The sequence below is a fragment of the Zonotrichia leucophrys genome, chromosome 3, assembly GCF_028769735.1.
Source record: "Zonotrichia leucophrys gambelii isolate GWCS_2022_RI chromosome 3, RI_Zleu_2.0, whole genome shotgun sequence".
Lineage (NCBI taxonomy): Eukaryota > Metazoa > Chordata > Aves > Passeriformes > Passerellidae > Zonotrichia > Zonotrichia leucophrys.
This window is the reverse complement of record NC_088172.1, coordinates 82,150,712-82,171,062: the sequence shown is the minus strand read 5'-3', so window position 1 is coordinate 82,171,062 and position 20,351 is coordinate 82,150,712. Positions and strand designations below refer to the sequence as shown.

The 20,351-nt window shown below is 40.7% G+C and overlaps 1 protein-coding gene and 1 long non-coding RNA gene across 3 annotated transcripts in view; one reads left to right on the top strand and one right to left on the bottom strand.

Moving 5' to 3' along the window:
- Positions 1–9,777, top strand: part of LOC135445874 (uncharacterized) — a 70,757-nt gene extending 60,980 nt beyond the window's left edge. The window contains exons 2-5 of the long non-coding RNA XR_010439628.1: positions 3,622–3,768; positions 5,545–5,683; positions 8,682–8,797; positions 9,420–9,777. This is a non-coding gene — a long non-coding RNA (uncharacterized LOC135445874). The remainder of the gene's footprint in view (positions 1–3,621; positions 3,769–5,544; positions 5,684–8,681; positions 8,798–9,419) is intronic.
- KCNG3 (potassium voltage-gated channel modifier subfamily G member 3) lies at positions 352–13,964 on the bottom strand. 2 transcript variants are annotated; one of them, XM_064708998.1, is made up of 2 exons: positions 12,986–13,964; positions 352–4,440 (listed from the first exon to the last, which is right to left on the bottom strand). In XM_064708998.1, the coding sequence occupies exons 1-2, from the start codon at positions 13,627–13,629 to the stop codon at positions 3,795–3,797; spliced, it is 1,290 nt and encodes a 429-aa protein (XP_064565068.1). In that variant the 5' UTR covers positions 13,630–13,964; the 3' UTR covers positions 352–3,794. The 2 variants fall into 2 exon arrangements, with proteins under 2 accessions (XP_064565068.1, XP_064565069.1); XM_064708999.1 differs by having other exon boundaries at positions 13,019–13,964.
- Positions 13,965–20,351: the final 6,387 nt, after the last annotated feature.

Below are 20,351 nucleotides of genomic sequence, written 5' to 3'. Positions count from 1 at the left end.
TTCATTGTGTGTGATATTTGGCATGATGGTTCATGTAAAACTTTAGAAGGAAAATACCCTAGAGAGCTTTCCATTTCAGGGACTTCATTAATGATGAAGTACTTTTAAGTGACACACAGTACCTTGAAGGATTACAGCCAATGTATAGTTTCCAATAAATCAGTCCTAGGCTTTGAACCTAGTATATAATGTATGATTAACCTTGGCAGTTCAAAAGTCATTGACATTGGCTTCCATTTTAGATGAACCAAAATGCTGGAAAACAATTGTACAAGCTGTCTTCATTTTTTTTTTTTACTCTATTTGTGTTTCATCTAATTTGTTCCAGATGTGAATATTTCCAAGAGAAACTGCCCATCAAATCTTTTATTGTATAGGGTTCAAACATAGAGAGATTAGAGATGAATCAGCTTGCCTTCACTTGGCTTTTGGCTTTGAAATGCTGCACTTTGAAATAGAGTGCTGCACCTCATGTCTGCATAAACATGGTTTCCAGAAAATTTTATAAAACAGTTTTAACTGTTTTAAAATGTGCTTATTTTTGACTACACATATAATTCATATTTGGTAAGGTTTCACTAAAAAAACACTGGTCTGTTGAAAATAAGATGACATACATTACTAGAAGTCAGGCATCCTAATTACCCTAGAAAATTCTTATTTAAGGCTACCATGAAGATTACTTTATTTCAATTTGGTTCATAAGGAAGATAAAGTCTACATTAATAACCATACAACAATAAAAAGAGAAAGAAAAAAAAAATAACCCAAAAACCCCACAAACAAACAAACACCAAAAAACCCACTGCAGGATCTCTCCTTTGTGGGCTTATATACAGCAGTTTGAAAATATTTTATTATAACTCAAATTAAAAAAGAACATTAGGTCATTCTGTTCACATTTTGCCATATAAAAATTGAACACAAACTGTTCAAAAAAACATAGTATGACTTAAGATAATCTCCACAGACTTAGTCCTTTACACAGTTATTTTCATTAGATTTATGTTTTAACACTGGGAAAGGATTCTTCATCTAAAAACCACTTCATAAAGGATGAAACATTTTGTTTGTATACCATATATAGCCTGGATCGTTGAAAACTTCCTGTCCTTAATTGCTTATGCAAAAATGATTCATGGTGCAAACTGGTATTCACAAGTTATTATGTGCATTAATTTATGTTTTTCCTTTGTACAGGCATCTAAAGATTAATTTATAGGTTGTGCTGAAACACATTTTATTTTGTCTTGAAATCAAGATTGCAACATACTTTTTATTCACATTCTGCATGGATTTTAGGTTATTGTCACCATGATGATGGTTTGGGCGTTTTGTGGAGGAGGGTTGTATCTTAGAGCATTGGTTTGGTTAAATACAATATGTGGACAAAAGACAAAGTAAGTTTGAAGGAGTTTTGTGACAAACAGTATTTTTCCCAAGCATTCAAAACAGCACATGAAAATCTGTAGGGCTAAGTTCTTACATGGGGTCTTTAACCTATTTTAGCTAAAAATAAATAAAAAAAATTAAAAATTGGAGCAAAAAAAAGTAGCAGTTTTATACTTAGAAATGGTTTTGATATTGTCAAAATAACTTTTCATTAGAAGATGAAAATGTCATTTTCTTCAATGTCTATGTTTGGATTAAAGTCTGAAATTTTAATTTTGTCAAGGAGGAAATTTTCTGTGAGGAATAAAAAAACCCCAAACATTTCAACTGACTATAATATATAATATATGCAGGATATATATAGGTACACATGCAGGAATACAGAGCCAGCAGCTCCACGGCTGTAAAACATCTAAGTGTCTCTGAAGTCACAACTTGCCTAACTAACATCAGCTGTGAATCTCACCTAAGAAAGAATTTTTGCTGATCTCATAATCACCTCTCTGTGGAATGCTGGAGCAGGTTTCTGAGCAACATGATTTTGATAGAAAAGGCATAAATATATAATAGTGTAGGGAACTACAGAGCTAACCTTTGAACACACTAGTGGGAAGAAACAGAGGTATGGCTGTAACAGCACTCAACAATGGAGTCTTGAAGGGAAAGTCAAGCTTGTCTGTAAGAAGGCTACTAAAATTCTTTCCAGGTCTTCAGAAAAATTGCAATGTACTTCTTAAGACTATTTAAGACTAAGACTCCTTAAAATAATAATGACTCTTTGAGGTCTCAGGGAAGAACCTTCAATATATTGGTTACTGATCAATGTGGCAGGTTTATTTGAGTGAGCAATTCCAGGGATGTGTTTTCTAGGTGGTACTCATTTCACTTCTAAAGCCTTTCACAGTTACAGATATAAAAGATGCCTCTACAGCACAGTAAGAGTAAATGCAGTATTTTCAGGCAAGCACACAAATTCCAGCTGTGCTGATGACTCTGAACTTCCATGTTAGCATGAAAGCTCCCTGTTGATGTTTATTGGTACCCAAATTTATAAAGCTGTACCTTGATGTATTTTAATATCTAACTGCACATTTCTATATAGCAGCATTTCAGAATTATACTGAACAATGCTATTAAGCAGTACTACACAAGAAATGTAGTGAACTATATTTCAGAACCTAACTTGATTCATTTTCTAGTAATGTTGGAGAATACACCATTTTTCCAAGTGCAACTCACACTTCTATATTTTACTTTCTTTGGTATGCTCTGGGCTTTTTACAGTTGTTTTTAAAACTTCCATTGAGGTATATCCTTCAGTAAGGATTGCAGAATTTAAGATGATGAAGAGTCCCATCTGACAGGGAGCAGGTACTCTTGTTTTCCAGTGCTTGCTCCAGGCCATTTCAAATGATGAAATCTTACAATTTGTCTTAAGAGAACTCTCACTATGATATCTATGTTTAAGATATGTGGGGCAGGGAGGAGTTTAGGGAGGGAAAATCTGTGCTTATGAGAATGTAACTTCAGGTGATGGAGTTCAGCTGAATGTATATAAAATTTGGAGAGCTCCCCCACTAACCTACCAGGAAATATATACATATCAATCCCTGATTTCTTATGCTGATCTTTGTAAAATACAATACTTGCTTCTACGTACAGCTTGGTTCCAGAGAAGAAATTAATTGTGATCTAAAGAAGTCCTTGCTTACAACATTCAGAGGTTCACTTTTTGCACTTCTTTGTGAACTCTCAAATTCAGAGAAATGCCACTGACTTCACTGGGTTTACAGAAGATTTGTGTGCTTCCTCAAAGATCAGAATCAGGCCTCAAGGTTTTTTTGTCCTACAGACCTATATTCTTCATCTTTCCTGAGTCAGAACCAGCTGTACTTTGTTGCAAAGCACAAAAGTAGCAGTGATTCTCCTTCAGCATATAATTTGGTTATCCGAGTTAAAAGTGGAGATACTTCAGGCAAGAAGCTATCAATGCCTCTGTGAAATATTTAGATATTGGAATATTTGAAAAACTTCTGCTACACATTGCTTAGAATGGTTTACGATATAATTACAGGAATTACAGATCTCAATGTTACACCCACTTTTTTGTTCTGCTTTTTTTGAGGGAAGGCAAACTGAACACCAAACTGGTCTGGTTGAGGACTTCCGAATCCTCTTTGGTTAATTTTGTTCTCTCAAATTTGAAACATCACTCCCTCTCCTTGCAAGGTGCTCAAGGCAGATGGCCATCCTTCCTGTCTGAATGGTGACGGGCTTTCTCCAGGCTGGTGAGAATGTTGCTCCACAGGACCATCCAGTCAAGGAGGACACGCGAAGGAACCTTCCACCGTTCTCTTCTAAGACAAAGCTTAGCAAGTAAGTACAACAGAATGCAAGTTGGGTCAATTTAGGAATTCGGCAGAGAGGCTTCTACTGTACCTAGCAGATCGGAACTTGAGCTCATGGTAGCACTGCACAAAGCTGTGATAAATGAAAGTGATTGGCAGGGCTAATAAAACGATGCCACTAACCACACAAATTCCTCCAAGAATCCTTCCTGGGACAGTGATGGGACACATGTCACCGTAACCAACCGTGGTCATCGAGATGATCACCCACCAACAAGCAGCAGGAATGCTGGCATAATCCTTATTCTTTGTTCCCAAGTCCAGCCCATTTTCAAGAAGCTGTGAAAGTGCACTGAAAATTGCCATAGCAACACAGATAAAGACAAGTAGCATCACCATCTCTCTGTAACAACGCTTCAGAGTCAGACCAAGTGTTTGAAGGCCAATGAAATGACGGGCCAGTTTAATCACCCAAAAGATTCTCATCATTCTTAAGACCCTCAAGGTGACTCCAGCCCTCTGAAGCTGTGAATTTTCCCCTGTGAAAACTGTCATTAGAACAGAGATGTAGTAAGGAGTAATTGCCAGCAAATCAATGATGTTGAGAGGTCTTCTGACAAACTCACACTTGTTTTTGGAGACGATGAACCTCACAATGCATTCAGCAGTGAACCAGCCTATGCAGATAGCTTCAATTATCCTGCCAAAAGAAACAAAGGACAGCATTTATGCTCTGTGCAAAGTCTTCAGGGGATGTTTTGTTTGTTCACAGATATTACCAAAGTGACACTTAGACTTTCACAGACAACAAACAGAAAGCCATGCCATCCTTATTCTGCACCTGGCACTGGATTTCAGCAATTAACCTGAGGATCTAGAGAGAGTTTGAACACATAATTGCTAAGAACTCACTCACTGGTCATTTTCTTTGAGTTATGGATTGCTACTAGTCATAGTACTGGGCAAATATGCCCACAAAAACTGGAATCCTACAGGAAATAAGACATCAGTGCCAATGTGTAACCATATCTAAAACAGCTGGGTTTGGATTGGGGTTTTTTGCAGCTGTTGTTGATTGAGGTTTGGGGGATTTTTTTTTAAATTTTTTTAAGTCTGTGAGGCCTGATCCACTTGGGAATGCCAAGAGTTGTAGATCAGTGAACTGTCTAGTTATGAACAGTAATGTATAGAACCAGACTGCTAAACTAAAATGGAACTGAAGATCGAACAGGCAGATGTAAGTATTTGCATTGGATGATTCATGCATATTAATTCTTTAGGAACTAACCTAAACCAGTCTATCTGATCTGCATCCCAAACAGGGGCTTACCTGCAGTCAGGCCTATACAGGTATTGCCACTAAATACAGATGGTATTTTATTTTCAGTATTGCATCCATAAAGTACTAAGCTTGTATCCTTCCATTTACCACTATGCTCTGCATTACTGAATTTTCTCTTTTGCTGTAAATATAAGTCCACCTGAACTACATTGCAGAAAAATGCAAGGTAAACAGATGTTAAGGTAATAGGCAAATGCAGAAGAAATCCCGGGAGAGGATTTCAGTATATTCTTAAATATTTTCAAGTCCCACTGCATTGAATGAGATTTGAGAATATCTCAACTTGAAACCAGTGGAAGGCAGAAACAGGAGATAAAAATGTTGTTTAAATATTACTTAGTAACTGTTGTGCATGTGGTCACAAATCTCCCTAAGACTTCAGACTGTGCTCACTTTTTTAATACATGAGGGCATGGAAGCTAACCTTCCCTTCATTTCTCCATTTATCTTTTTAACCAACAGTTTAAGCAAAGAAAAAGCTCATCACTGATGCCTGCTGTTATCAACAGCTCTGAAACCAAACTGGTGTGAGATCAGAGACTCAAAAATACTGCCAGGAAATACAACCAGAGTTTGTCGCTACTGCAAGGACTCTAACAAGGTAGTGTCTGTTGAAACATTTTGATTTGCAAGTGAAAATCCAACTGTCATTTCAAACCTAAAATTTTTCTTCCCTAACACATCTGCATAATTTCTTACCAGTTCTGAAATCTATTGTTAATAACAAGATAGTGTCCTGTTAGAAAGACAGTATTCTCTAACTGATGTAATTATAGACTCTTTAAAACTCTAACTTTTTAATAGACGTTTTACACACTAAAATTTTGTTTATTTTTTCATTAATTTTAAAAATTAATTCTCTTTAATTTTAAGCTAAAATTGGAAGAAACAGTAACAGTCACTTGGTGTAAAGTCATAAGGTACACTGTTATTTTAGCCACAGTAAATTTAAATGAACATAAATTAATTACTTAAATATTTAGTCAGATAAAATTGGACCATATTTTTCTTTTTCTTTTTTTTTACAAATAACAATAGAAGTTCTGAAAGCAAGTGGTCTTTCTTCATAAAGGGCTTTGACAACACTGGTTCATGTTAGCACCTTTTGATGGAAAGACTTTTGAAATTCAAAACCAGTTTGCTCTTAAGAATTAGGTGTTCTCTTAAAAATTAGGCTTTTTGAAACTTCCTTTATGTTAGGAAAAAAAAACAAGGAAAAAGGCTAAATGGGTAAGTTTTCTTAAATCCTTTTTTAAATCCTTTTTTAATTCCTAAGTTTTCCCCAGTATAATCAAACAGCAAAATCATGGTAATGGACAAACTGATGATGTCCAAATGTAATTATATGTTGTCTAGTTGAGATCTCATGTAAAAGAGAATAGAAAGTTGCAGTCAGGAATGTTCAACAATTCCAACAGACTATTTCTTTGCATTTTATGAGATTTCTCTGGTAGTGTTGTCTGTCTCCTATGACACGAAGCATTTAAATGAAAAAGAAATTTGTTATTATACAATTTAAAGCTTTTTCACTTGCTATTTCCTCCTGATGCCCTGATCATGTCAGAAACGTGACTCTTCCATTTTGCCACCCCTTAGACAGGTTATCTCTGGGTTGAGATTTAAGGAAGTTAGGTCCTGATGGTTGTGATACAGTAGAAATTTTCTTCATGAATCAATATCGATTCAGTGGTCATATAACTTTGGGGAATAGTTGTACAAGTAAAAGTCCATGAAATATGATCAATCCATTGCTTTACTCTGGCAGTTCCTGGGACAAGAAATACTGTAAATCAGATATACTTCAGTAGGAAGGACTGAAGAAGTATTTTCTTGTAGAACAGATTTGAAGTGAGCTAAGGAACATCATTGGTGCAAAAATGACAAAGCGAGATCAAGGCAGTGGGGGATACATTAATGCCATTCCATTTTAGCTTGCACTTCCACTTCTCCATTTTGCATCCATCCTTCTTTCCCCTGGCTGGGGAGAAGATAATGAAGGGTGTCCCTTATTTTTTTCTTTCTTCTACTTACTTTTCAGCCATAAGTGAAACATTTTTCATTTTTCCTCTCTTGTCACTCCTTTTTTGCCTGTGTAGATGGATTTTGGCAGTACTGGTGAATCATACAAAAATGAGTGCTTTGGTGAGAAAAACTAGAAACCTCTGGCATGTTGGGAAATCTGGAGTGCTACATTCTACATTTCCACTTTCAGATCAAGTTTCCCTCTCTTTGCAGTGACTTATCTCTATAGTTAACCTTATCAGTGGATAAATAACATCTAATAAGGAAAGCAATTTTAACAGTTAGTCCTTAAGAGAACTTAACAGAGAATGAAGTTAAAGCCACATAAAAGGTATATACTCAGAAGACCAAAGTACCTGTATTTTTCATAATCAGTTCTTAAAATATTTTCTGCATATTCACAGGACAGACTGCTTTTATTGCCTATGTCTGGAATAATGCTGTATTAAAATCTATAACTATATAATTAAATAGTGCCCTAACTATATAATGAAATAGTACCTTTATTTGGTAAAAATGTAGTACCTACTTCATAAACTTCTATCTGGGTTTTTTGTTGGTTGGGTTTTTTCAGTTTTAAAATAGCTGGTATCCAAAAAGGAGAGGGGGAATCCAAAACAAAGCCATGAAGTATTTCCTTGAAGATTCCTCACAAATTTTATGAATAATCACAGAAAATACTAATTTTTATTCAGTTACAGGCTATTCCTGCTCCAAATTAATGTTCATTGTCCCAGACCAAAGCACATGAAAGAGTTTTTCCTCACAAAATTTTAAGCTGCTTGGTGCTTAGCAGTCTTTCAAGATTGCTCTAATGAATCTTTTGTCCATAAACAGAAAATCAAGCCTTTGTTAGCCTCATTCCTACTGTAATCCCACCACTGTTCGGTTTTCTGTTCCATATGATAACTTTCACTCAGAATAAGCTACTTTATGTACAATAAGTTAAACCATTTCAGAAATAATCTTTTTCAATCACTAACAAGTTTAGTTTGTTATTACTAAAAAAGAAAACTATGTGGTAACTGTCTTAGAATTTCAACTTAGCTATATTCTTTGCCTCAGCTTGCCAATTCATATATTTTCAATATCCCCTGGTGAGTTAGCTGAAATCGGGCCAAAATATTCCTTAGTGGCATTATTATCTATTAAGCTTGTAAATAAAACATACACAGCAACAGGACACACGAGGAAAACAGATGATATGATTAAAGACAGTATATGACAGGATTAAAGACTGTCAGCACTGATTTGTTAAATTGTTGCTAAAGCCTATTTCCATGTAAAGCACATTACACCGGAAAAATGCCCAAGCAGTAGCTAGAATGATCAAATTCCTGCTCAGGAAGACTCCTAAGTGATTTCAGCAAATGTTCAGAGTTTTTTAATCCTTTTGAAATCAAGGGCTTCCTTCTCACTACAAACTGTGGAGTAAAGGCTACAGAACAGCCGGTTTCCCTGAATTAAAAACCCTGCTGGCTTTTTTGTCCCCATTCTGCCCCTGCTTTGGCAGAAATTATATGTTGTCATGCATTAAACTCTTTGTGTGGGAGGCTGTAATGACCCATACTCCCCAGGGAAGGGGCAAATCCCTTTCACAGCTCGAAGAGGAGACCTGGATACAAACATCTTGAGCCCTGAGATCCTCAGCATCTTTACCCTCTATGCTGAACATGACTGGCATCTGGCCCTGGTGAGTTTAAGGCTTGGCTGTGCCCAAGCAGTGATATACATCTGTTCTTTGTTTCACCTCTATTTTTCAAAGTACTGGTAAATTCAATAGAAGAATCCATGCCTGTGTTTTTAACCTATGTCTTTGGTTCCATTCTTTACCCTCAGCCCACTGTTTTAACATAAAATCTGCAAAAATGTGATATTCAAGTTAGATCTTGTCCAGGAAAGGAGTTCTTACTGTTTTTTGAAGAGGTGTTAAGCATGAACATTCAGGTGTTCTGAAATTCCACTACTATAAAGAAATACTATTTTTTGTATGTCTAAAATTCACATGCAGTTTTTTAGGTTGATATTTTGCAAAGATTAAAAAACGTCCACATGCTCTTGATGAGAGATGCTGTTTGGAGAAACTACTGTGATTATTTGCTTTTGTTTAAGAACACATAAATCATGTGGGCTTGATAAGTCAGTGATTATTTCAGTACAAACCTAATCATGATTATCAAGTGGAAAGGGGACAACCATCTCTTCTTAGTGCTAACAAGCTGCTTGTATTTAGCATTAGAAAAATAGTTTTAAGGCAGGTAGCTAGAACTGTGCTGCCAGTAAGTCAAGCAGCTTCAAATGATTTCCTATTACAGCTTGAGAAGCTCTCCCTAGAAGATGACGCTCCCAATCAGTGCATGGACAGGTCCCTGAGCAGAGACTCACAGTATGCATCTGCTGGCACAGTTCAGAGGACAGCAAAGATGACTTAAAATTGCCAAAAGCAACAGAAGGCATTCCTGCTGTCTGCTCCTAAACTCTGCAAATCTAATGCAAATCTTTAGCTCCGATAAGTGGAACTTGCCAAGGCAGGGAATGGAGCAAAAATCTTAGAATGAAATAAATTTAATAGCTCATCCCTCATCCTGAGAACAGGCCTGGGAAGGGCAATCCCTCTGCAATCAGGGAATTGTATTTCAGTGTCTGTAATATCTGTCAAATTCCGAGGTGAGATTTCCCATCCCTCTCTCCTTGAATAAAGGTTACTTCTGGAATTCTCTGTTGCCTTCTAAAGCATGTTATCCCAAAGGATCAGAAATAGCCATGGGCTGTTCATCCTGTGAGAGCATGGTCACCATGAAAAGGCATAACATCATAGTGGTTTGTGAAAAAAAGTTTGGTGGATTTAATTCTTCTTCTGCTGAAAGAGTGTTCATACATGGAAAACAAATACATCTGGTGTTAGCTGGCAGCCCCAGTAGCCCTCACTGAAACTTCATTTTTTGTAGATGCCAGAATTCATGATCCCCTCAGTTGCTGAGATGATGTCCAGGTAAGCTGAAGGCACACTGCTGGTCAGCTGCTTTCAGTACAGCTGTCCAAAGCAGTTCTGGGAATGGTTACCATGGGAGTCAGCCACAGAAATTGTCCATGTGGCACCTTTCTGACATAACACACTGAGGCAAGGGCAGGAGGGCTTATTGTGAGAGATTAAGAATATCAGAGTTGCTGGGTTTCCTCACCTCCGTGGCTTATGCTGAGCTGAATAACCGACTACATCCAAATCTACAGATCAGGCATTTCTAGATTAGCCCATTCAATTTGCACTCCTAAAACTTCTCAAAATACATTTTTTGAATGACGTGCAATTTTTGTACTAGTAATTACAGTGCCATGCAAGTCAAAACTCACTTGTGTACGGCAGTAAGGTAACAATTTCTCTTGGGAAAAAAAAAAAAATTTTGTATTACTATGTTAGATAGAATTTCTTTATTTTTATGAGAAACACTGCTTAATAAACAAATGACAGAATTTGGTTTCAAATTTTTAAATGTGTCAGAAACAAGTGGATAGATTTTTTTAAAACCTTCTCACCTAAGAGGGATTGTATTGCCAGAGTATGCAATCCCAGAAACTTCCATAGGATTTCCGTGGTCAGGTTTTCAAATAAAACCATTTAGCTACTTAAATTTTGCAAACCCAACTATTTTCAAATGAAATAACTACAAACTAATCATTAACACATAAGGGCAAACACAGCCAGATGACAACTGGGCATGTTAGGTCCAATGCTATGGCACATGTCAGTAGTGACAACTAAACTGGACAGCTCACTTAAAAGCAGCTGTAGCTAATACACTCATTTCCAGCTATAACAGACTTTTTAGCAATGAAGCAGCATGTGCAAAAGAGAGGAGTGCCTCCACCTTGGTGGTCACCTGTGGACAGAGGGGCACACATTTGTGTCTGTTTCCCATGTGTTTGTCATCAGACTGGAATAGGTTCCTGTGCAGTCAGTGCATGGTTTAGATGACCCAGTCTGTACTGGTGTTTATATGCGACAGACTTTTCTGACATTGGTAGAAACTTTTCAGCTGGTAGAAACTTTTCTATTTTTTTGTTGCAATAACATGGAGTACTACAGCTATTACAGAAGAAATTCACCCCATCATTGGAAGTCGTCCTGGTTCTAAAAGGAGCCTTCACTGCCCTGGGAACTGTTTGTCTATGCTGCACCTACAAGTACTTAGGACCTTATTCTTCTAACACCTGGTGTACAAGATGCAATTGTTCAGAAGAGTAAAATCAAGATCTTGAAGACAAAGGCACCATGAAAGAAAAATTACACATTCTGTGCCATGTTCCTCTCCAAGCTGAACTCTTTCTTGCAAGAGAAAACTTGCGGTTGATTCCCGCACCATGAAGACATGAACAAAGACATGACCTATGTGGTTAATGCTGTTGTAGTGTTGCATATATTTTCCCATGCCTCTTGGGAGTATCTCAGCAATTTGCTGCTGTACAGAGGTCACCCACAGCAGCTCCTCTTTGAAATAACCTTGCTAAGCTTTTAAATGGAAGAGCCTTTAGGATCCCCTTTTGACATATCTGAATCTAAGCAGGAATCAACAGCTTCTCACACTGCATCTGCTTTCTTTTTGTTCATACAATTAATTCTTTGGCTCAACTACAATGAGAAATACAGGTGCAGTTTTCCATTAAGCTAATGGAAACTATGAAAATACTTTCCAAGGAATTAATCTGGCTACTAAGATATAATATATCACATTCCAATTAACTCTATGGTAAAAGATGATGATTTCATAATGACAAGGCTGCAATTTCACGGTAGTGCCCTTTTAGAAGAGCAGAAGCTGAAAACTTTTTGTTGAATATCCTGTCTGTTTTTAAAAAAGGGAGAAGCTTGCAAATACCAGAAATATTTACTTCTTTCTTTATATGTCAGTCTTATTTATTGGAGAAATTCTACCAGACTGGTCTCAATTTTGTTCTCTAGGGAACAGGGAAGAAGGAGAGAGAGGGAACAGAAGAGTGCAAGAGTTGCATCAATGTAACTCTAATCTGAGGTCACAAGAAGATGGAAAAGGGTTTGCTCTTACTAGTAAAGCTCAGGATTGAGCCTTATACCCCATGCCCTGTTCTCTGCAACTGTTTTGCAGTGTTTATTATGCTTAAAGGAAATGTAAACATGTTATATTTTGAATTATGCCTTTGCAAAAGCTTGATGTACAGTTTGATCATCTCCTGTGTTCCCCACATAGAGAATCTGAGATGTAAAGGAAGGAGCGGGAGTAAGACTGTTCCCACATCCAGGATTTTACCGGAGCACAGTCGTAACAGGCGCTGCATCTGCTCTAGCAGAAGGACCTGTACGAATACATGCAGAGTACTCACAGCATTTGTCTTTTCCCAAAGGAAAAGACAAGGGAATTGAATTCTTTTGGGGGATTATTTTCCTTTTTTTATTTTTTTTTTTTCTTCACAATCGTAAGGCATAAATTGATTTCCGGAGTGTCTGAAGTTCTCTGTGGTCCCGTGTCTCCTTAGAGGGGACAGTACGAGCTCCAAGAACCTTCACGGAGGGAGGCACCCTCCCTGCGAACAGGAGCCGTACCCCGATGTCCCCGCTCCTCCAGCCTGCCCAGACCCGAGCCTGGCCCCGGCCCCCGCCCGTCCCCTGCGCTCGGGGCCGCGGTGCCCGGCAGAGCCCGGGGGAGCCGGGGCTGCGGAGCAGCGCCACTGCCCCGACAGACACCCCGCCATCCCCCCGGGCCCCAGCTCAGGGCCGGGCTGTCCAGGCGCGCAGACCGTCTCCGCCGGTGGAGGCTACAGCCACGGACCGTCAAGACAAGGGGCAGGAAGGACACACTGGACGGGACACACGGGGACCGGACAGCGGGAAAATAAAGGATCCTCCTACCCTGAGGGCTCCCTCACTGACTCTGCTGTGTACCTGCTCTGCTCCTCCACGCTGCGATTCTCCGGCGCCCGCCACTCGGGCAGGGTGCTGGCGCACAGCACCACCATGGACACAATGACGAAGAGGATGGAGACGGTGGCCAGGACCTGGGCGGCCACGGAAGACGTGGGCTCCTCAAAAGTCCTCCTCATCCTCTCGAGCCACTTCCTGCCCTCGGCTCCGGGCGGCCGCCGGCCCTTGCCCTCGGGGCCGCCATTCGGCTCCTCCGCCGCGTAGTAGGTGAACGTCTCGGACATGCGGTCGTCGAGGCGGCGCTGGCAGCAGTAGTCGAGGTGGGAGCCCTCCAGCCCCCAGTAGATCATCTCGTTGTAGAAGGAGAGCTCGCACATGTGCGGCACGAAGCGCAGGTGGCCGTGCCGGACGTACAGCATGATGAAGCCGAAGGCCTCCGAGTGCCTGTCGAAGAAGTACTCGTTCCGCTCCCGGTCGTAGTCGTCGCACACCTCCAGAACGTCCTGCTCCGAGAGGCAGCCGTGCAGGCGGCTCACCCGGCGCAGCGGGAAATCCTTCAGCACCTCCCGGGAGAAGGAGTACCGGGTGCCCCCGACGTTCAACACCACCGAGGGACCGCGGCCAAAGTTCATGGCTTGGGCGGCACGGAGGAGGGGAACGGCGGGCAGGGCAGGGCAGGGCGGCGAGGCGGGGGGCAGCACGGGCGGCAGCGGCTGCCCCGGCTCCGGCTCTGCGCGAACCGCTGGCGGCTCCCGCTCGGCGACGGGGCGGGCAGCGGGCGGGGAGGGAGGCAGGGGGGGAGGGACAGCGGAGAGACGCGGGCGCCCCGGCGGCCGCGCAGGAGCGCAGGGGGCGATGCCGCTCGCAGGTGCGGGCGCGGCTCAGCGCCGGCGGGCGGGCGCCTCCGCGGGGCCCCGCCGGGGCGGGAACGGGGCCGCGGCCGCGGGCATGGCTGTGCCGGCGGAGCTCCGCGCCCGGCGCCGCTCCGCTGCGCTCCGCCGGTGCCGGCGGGCGGGCGGGCGAGCGAGGGGCGGTGCGGCGACGGCGGGGTGGGGACACGCCTCCTTCCCGCCCGCGCACACGAGCCGAGCGGGACTCCCGCTGCCCGCCGCCCTCCGGGCACCCTTCCCGGCACAGGTCTGGGCAGCGGCGGGGCCCGCCGGCCCCGCTGTCCGCCCCGCCAAGCGGCACTGGCTCCAAGTTGTCCACTAAACGCAAGTAACACTTTGTGGGCGTTTTCCCCCGCTCAAGGAAAGCTCGAAGTGAAGTGTGTGAGCACGATGCAGCTCGCTCCTTGTTCGCGGCAGCCGACGGCCAGCGCCTGTCTCTCTCAGCTCGTTTGTTTGCCCGCCGGGGCGCCGGGCGGTCCCGGTGCCCGGTAAGGGCAGGGCTGCGGCGGGCAGCGCTGGCCGCAGCGCTGGGCTCCCCTCCTTGTCACAGCCCATCCGCCCCGGCACATCTATACAGGGACACTTCTCTTTTTCCTCCTCAGATAGTTCATGGACCCCAGGGAGAGCCAGGTGCAATAGGCAATCTTCTTCCCTGCTTCTGCCCATGCTGGTCTCAGGTCTCTGCTCCCGCAGCTTCCTGTGTTCCTGTGTCCTGCACCTCTTCTCAAGATTAAAGCAATTATTAGCTGCTCCGACCCTGTCTGCACTCTAAAGCTTCGATTTCATTTGGCTGCATCAAGTACAGGGAGTTAATTTCCGCTACTGACGGGTTTTGAAATTCATTTTTTTTATTTCAATATGACAGTTCTCCAAAGTGAGGTATTTTCTAGGCTCATTAACATCTGGAATATCTTGGGCTAAAAGCAGGCGAGACACAGCTCTCACTTTCAATGAGATGCTTCCAAGTTATCAGGAGAAAAAGTAGGTATGTCTTTTCCAAACCAATGCCAAAGATTAGTCACTCAGGTTTTTGTCTTTAAAAGGCCATCCGGGTTAAACCAGTGTTTTTCTATCCCCGTTCCTAGTCGCTCTAGACGAATGCACTTCATGGGTTGTTCTTGCTGCCAAGTTACTTTATCAGCTGAGATTTCTAAGGCACATTTAGGCGTATCAAAATAAATGAATAGTCGTCTAATTGTGTAGTAAAAATTGAGGGTTTTTTTAAAAAATGAAAATGGTATTTAAGCGCTACTATTTTTAAGCCTATTTGTCATCTTCTAAAACATACTTCTGGAGAGACTGTAATGAATGTCCCCGTTCCCAGCGGGAGATTCCCGCGGTCTCTGGCTGTCCTGCAGTGCCACCACGAGAGGGCGCGGTTAGTCGCTGTTCCCCGTTTGTTTCCCGGTTTTCCCGAGAAACCCACCCCAACTCCGAAATGCTATCAAGTACGCGCACCAGCGTGTTCTGGCACCGTACGGTCTTTTATGATGTCTGCTTAGTCACGCTGATGTCTGTTTTCATATGGCTGGAAAGGTTTTTCCTTCCAGCAGCTGCCTGCATAGAACCATCAAATCATTTCCCTTGGAAAAGATCTTTAAGACATCGAGTCCAACCATTAACCCCACGCTGCCAAGTCCACCACTAAACCATGTCCCTAAGCACCACATCTACACGCACTTTAAATGCCTCCAGGGATGTGACTCAGCCACTTCCCTGGTACAGTTATAGAGTATTTTGCTATTTGTTAATTTTATTAACAGCAAACACTAAACTTCTTCTCCCTTCTTTGATGTATACCCTCTGTATTTCATTCTTTCAGGAGCAATTACTAGAAAATCTGCTTAAAAAATTAAATAGCAAAACCTGACTAGAAGTCTGACAGTGCTAATGAGTTACCCAGGTGCTTTTGACTTTGCAATTTGTCAGCTTCCTGCTCCATATGTTCTAACCATCCCTCACAGGGAGCTTGCAGAGGAAGAGAGCAGAGTACAAATAACACAGCTTGAAGACACATATTTACTAACTCTATTGTAATATTGTCAGTGTATGCTCTAGAAGTTATTTCAAGAGGGACAAAGCTTTGTGTGCTGTGTTAAGAAGCTGTCTGGCAGAACAGGTAAAATGCTGGCCTGACGAGATTTTATCTTTAAATTGCATTGCTTGATGAGGCATTGTGAGTTGATTAATGCCTATTCCTATTTCTGGTTTTCAGTTTATTTTAAATATAGAATATCATTATTTCCTCCTTCAGAATTATTCCGTCAAATATTCAATATAAGCAAAGCTAACCTGGAAACAGTAATATTTTCTTTTCCTCTGTAGTTTGACATGTTCACTAGTTATTTTAGTTATAACTGCTGTCTTCCAATTGAGGAGATTTGTTCTAGTGGGCTGGTGCCAACAACTGTAAAGTACATGTTCTCAGAGCAGGAGCAGCAATTTATCAGGAACAAAACCTCAGATTTTAGGCAGAATTTGCAAGTTTTGAGTTAAAAAAAACATTGAGTTCCTATTTCTTGACTTTGAGATTGCTCAGCCCTTTGGAGTTGTGAAATAGCAGATTTGTTGTTGTACTAGAACTGCCTAATTTCTGAGGAGACTTCACTGAGTGTAAACTATTTTTTTTTTTGGTGAGGTTTAATTTTGCAACTTAATGTCTCAAGAAATTTGAAGAAATAGGATGGAGACCCAAAATACTGGAGACTTTGTGTGACCATAAGCAAAACATTTAGTAATATATTAAGAGAAAGATATTTTTAAAGGCAATTCTGGTAACAAAAAATTGTGTTTGAAAGTTCCATCTGATTTTAAAAATGGTGCATAATTGGTGAAGAAAATCTCAGGTGAGCAAAGAAATTAATTGAGGTCAGCATAGAAATTAGTAAAGAGTATTCACCCTATATGTTAAAAAAGTATGAGGCATAGAGGCAAACTTTAGAAGGACTTAGCAGGCTAATGATCTAAAATATAATTAAGACCTCTTTCAAGTACTTGTGTTCAGGTGATTGTAATGTTGGTTTGTTTTTGGTTTGGTTTGAATTTTTAGGTTCTGGATATACTGCTGGGAGGCTGAATCAAAGCAATTAAGTTTTTGCTGGTGTTATAGTTGTTATCCTTTGCTGCCCAGGAGGAACTTCACAATTAATAGTAATTATGTAAAACTAGCTTTCTTTGTGTCAACATTTATTTTCATGGCTTGCACTGTGCTATTGCTTCCTAGGGGTATTTAATGAACTTGAAATATTTTCTACAGATTCTAAATCCTTCTGGCTCCATGCTGAGACCATTGCTCTGTGTTCTGAGTGCAGCTCTAAGCTTGCTTTTAGAGAAGAGAGTCTTTACTTGTATTTTTTATGTGAACAAAGTGGTATATTTTGATGGCAGGCATTTTTCATAACTTGGGATGAGATTCTGTTCCTACTGAGGTAGCTACTGAATGCTGTTGACTTCAATGCAAGCAAAATTGGCTTTTAGTGGGCTGTCTTGTCAGGAATCTTGATTATTTTTATGACTACAACATGTAGCAACTCTAGTTGTGGAGCAGGTTGCCATGATGATAGACTTGTAAACACAGAACAAAAAATCTTCCTGGCTAGGGAGTGTATAGTATATATCATGTAAAATTGTGGGGGGAAAACCCCAATCTTTTTGGTAATAAGCATATTGCCACATTTAGCCATCTCGCTCTTGGTTATTTGGAAAAGCAATATATAAAGAACAGAACAAGTACTTTAAAAGGTTCTGCATGCACAGATGGACTATGGTTTGCATTTATCTTTCATTTAGGTCTTGGGAAAAAATGGTTTCAAATAGAGATTTTTGGAATTTTTTTTTTTAAATCTTGCTTCTCTGCACCAAAGCCCCTCCACTTCAGTGTGGTTTGTGGGCTCTGTAGAAAACCTTACTGCCACATGTAATTACCAAACAAACCATCTAATGACAGATGCAGGATTGTCACTGGCACCTGACATAAGAGTACAAGTTCCCTTGTCACTGAGGCACTTATAAAAATCTGAATAATTTTGAATATAAGTGTTTCTAAAAATGGATGAATGACATTTAGTAGGGAACTGGGTATTCACATATATATACATGTGCTCGGAATACAATCTGGAGTTGACATTTATAATGAGACTAACTTTGTGAAACGTGATAACTGTTTGGGAAATTTGGCTATGAACAATTAAGATTTGATCCTGGAGACTTGATGTATTTGTAGGGCAGACTGTGAAATGTTTTAATGTGAGAGACAACTGCCTTCTTTGCTTTCCTTCACCTCCACATTGAGAAACTCACAGCAAAACTTCTCATCCCTGATCCTGGGCTAATTATGAAGACTATTACATTTTCTGAGATCATTGAATCAAACGAAGGCCTTTTGGGCAGAGATGGTTACTAACTGGGAGAATAAACCACTTTGTTACATCTGAACTTCAGGCAGGCAGATACAAAGCCCAGAGAGGACATTTCTCGCCTGAGGAAGGTGATTAGAGGGAGACTTGCTAATGGATAATTCAAAGGCATGAACATATCCTCACAGGAGAGTACAACATGGGAATGTGTTTTCACACCAGAGAGATTCTTTTCTAAATTCCTACCAAGGAGAAGGGAAACAGCCTGAAGAGAAGACAGAGAGAAATAACAGGATTTGGAGAAGCCGTGTGTGTGGGTGAATCCTAAGTGTGCTCCCAGAATAGGAAGAATAGGTCCAGCTACGTGTATACAAGCATTATTTTGTCAAAATCTTACCCCCCTTTTTTTTTTTTTTTTTGCACTAGCTAACATAAAGAGCTATTGTTGTGCTTTTTTGTTTGTTTTTTTTGTGGTGATTTTTGGTTGTTTGTTGGTTGGGTTTTTTGTTCTTTATTTTTTTTTGTTTTGGTTTTTTTTTTTTTTTTGTTTTGTTGTTTTTTGGTGGGTTTTTTTGTGGTTTGAGAGGTTTTTTCCCCACTTGCATCCACAGCAGAGGCCATGAATTCAGTTCAGTCACCTAAACATACTGCTTGAGGTGCCCTCCATTTTCTCCCTAGTAACTAGCTATAGGGCAAGAGAAAATCCCCAGCACTGTCCCCTAAAACCAGGGAAGGTTTAGGTTGGATATTAGGATACATTTAATCACCAGAAGGGATGCTAAGTATTGGAAAGATTGCTTGGGGAAGTGGTTGAATCACTATCCATGGAAGTATTGAAAAGAGGAGTAGATGTGGCACTTAGGGACACGGTTTAGTGGTGGACTTGGCAGTGCTGGGGTAATGGTTGTGCTCATTCACCTAGCAGGTCTTTTCAAACCCTAGTGATGCCATGATTCTGTGCTTTACCCTGTTCTCCACAGGCTGCTCCAGCAGTGCACGAGCCTTTTTTGTCCTGTCCAGCAGCCCCTGTGGATGTCCAGGGTCCATCCAGGGGACACTTCATGCTGCAGTTAGGGAACTGAAAGGAGCCCTCAGCCTCTTTGGATCACAGGATCAGAAGCTTGGAAGTTGTATTGGTTGGGTCTCAGGTCAGGTGCCCTGGTAGTCACTCATGGCCTTTGGGAAGGGAATTCAGGCAGCTGGGACACCAAAATCCCATTGCTTGAGATTTCTGCAGAGCCACTGAAAAGAGCACACATTGCTCGGACTGCTTATTTAAAGGAGGTGATAAGCCTGGAGGTCTAATTAGGTGAGGTGTAATCACAGTGAGTGAGAGTCTCACAAGTAGAGTTTTGCTGGATCTGTGGAAAAAATATTCTAAAGTGAAGTTTCTGGAAATGCTGGTTAATTTCTTTTATTCCTTAGTGAGAAATGCTATAATTCTTCATTTTAGATATTGAAAATTCTAGGGGAAGGAGAGGAGAGTTAGAAACTCTGTCTTGCTATTATGCTGCTCTAAACTTCACACTTCAGAGGAAATAAAGTAAGTAAAGCATTTTTGAAAACAATTTCCTTTTTTTTTTATTATGAATAGGGGAAATATTTCCTTCTCCTGCTCTTCACACATGCAACATTGTTAACTACTCTCCATTTGATTGTACCAAACTACAATATGTGATGCAGAATTAGGTCTTACCTAATACTCAGGCATACAAAATGCAGTGTTTCTAGCTGTGCAATGAAGATAATGGTGTGATCACTATAACTTCCAACTCTGGGACATAATCCAGTCTCTTTATTATTTAGCAAAGATTTTACTCCTTACATGGAGACACTTATTTCTGAAAAGAATTATTCATCTTTTTTTATCATACGTGTTCTTTCAGAGGTCCCAGAAACTCTTCTTCTTGACTGTAATAGTTCATGAAAATGATCAAGCTTGATAACTTAGATAAATATTTGGGTTACTATTTAGAACTTGAAGAGGATGCTTAGGTTCTTAAAATACTAAATCTGCAGTCAAATACTCATCCATTTAAAATTCATTAGCTCTTAGTGTAAATCCTTTGATTCTTAGAGAAAATGAGATCAGATGTCTTTACAAAATAC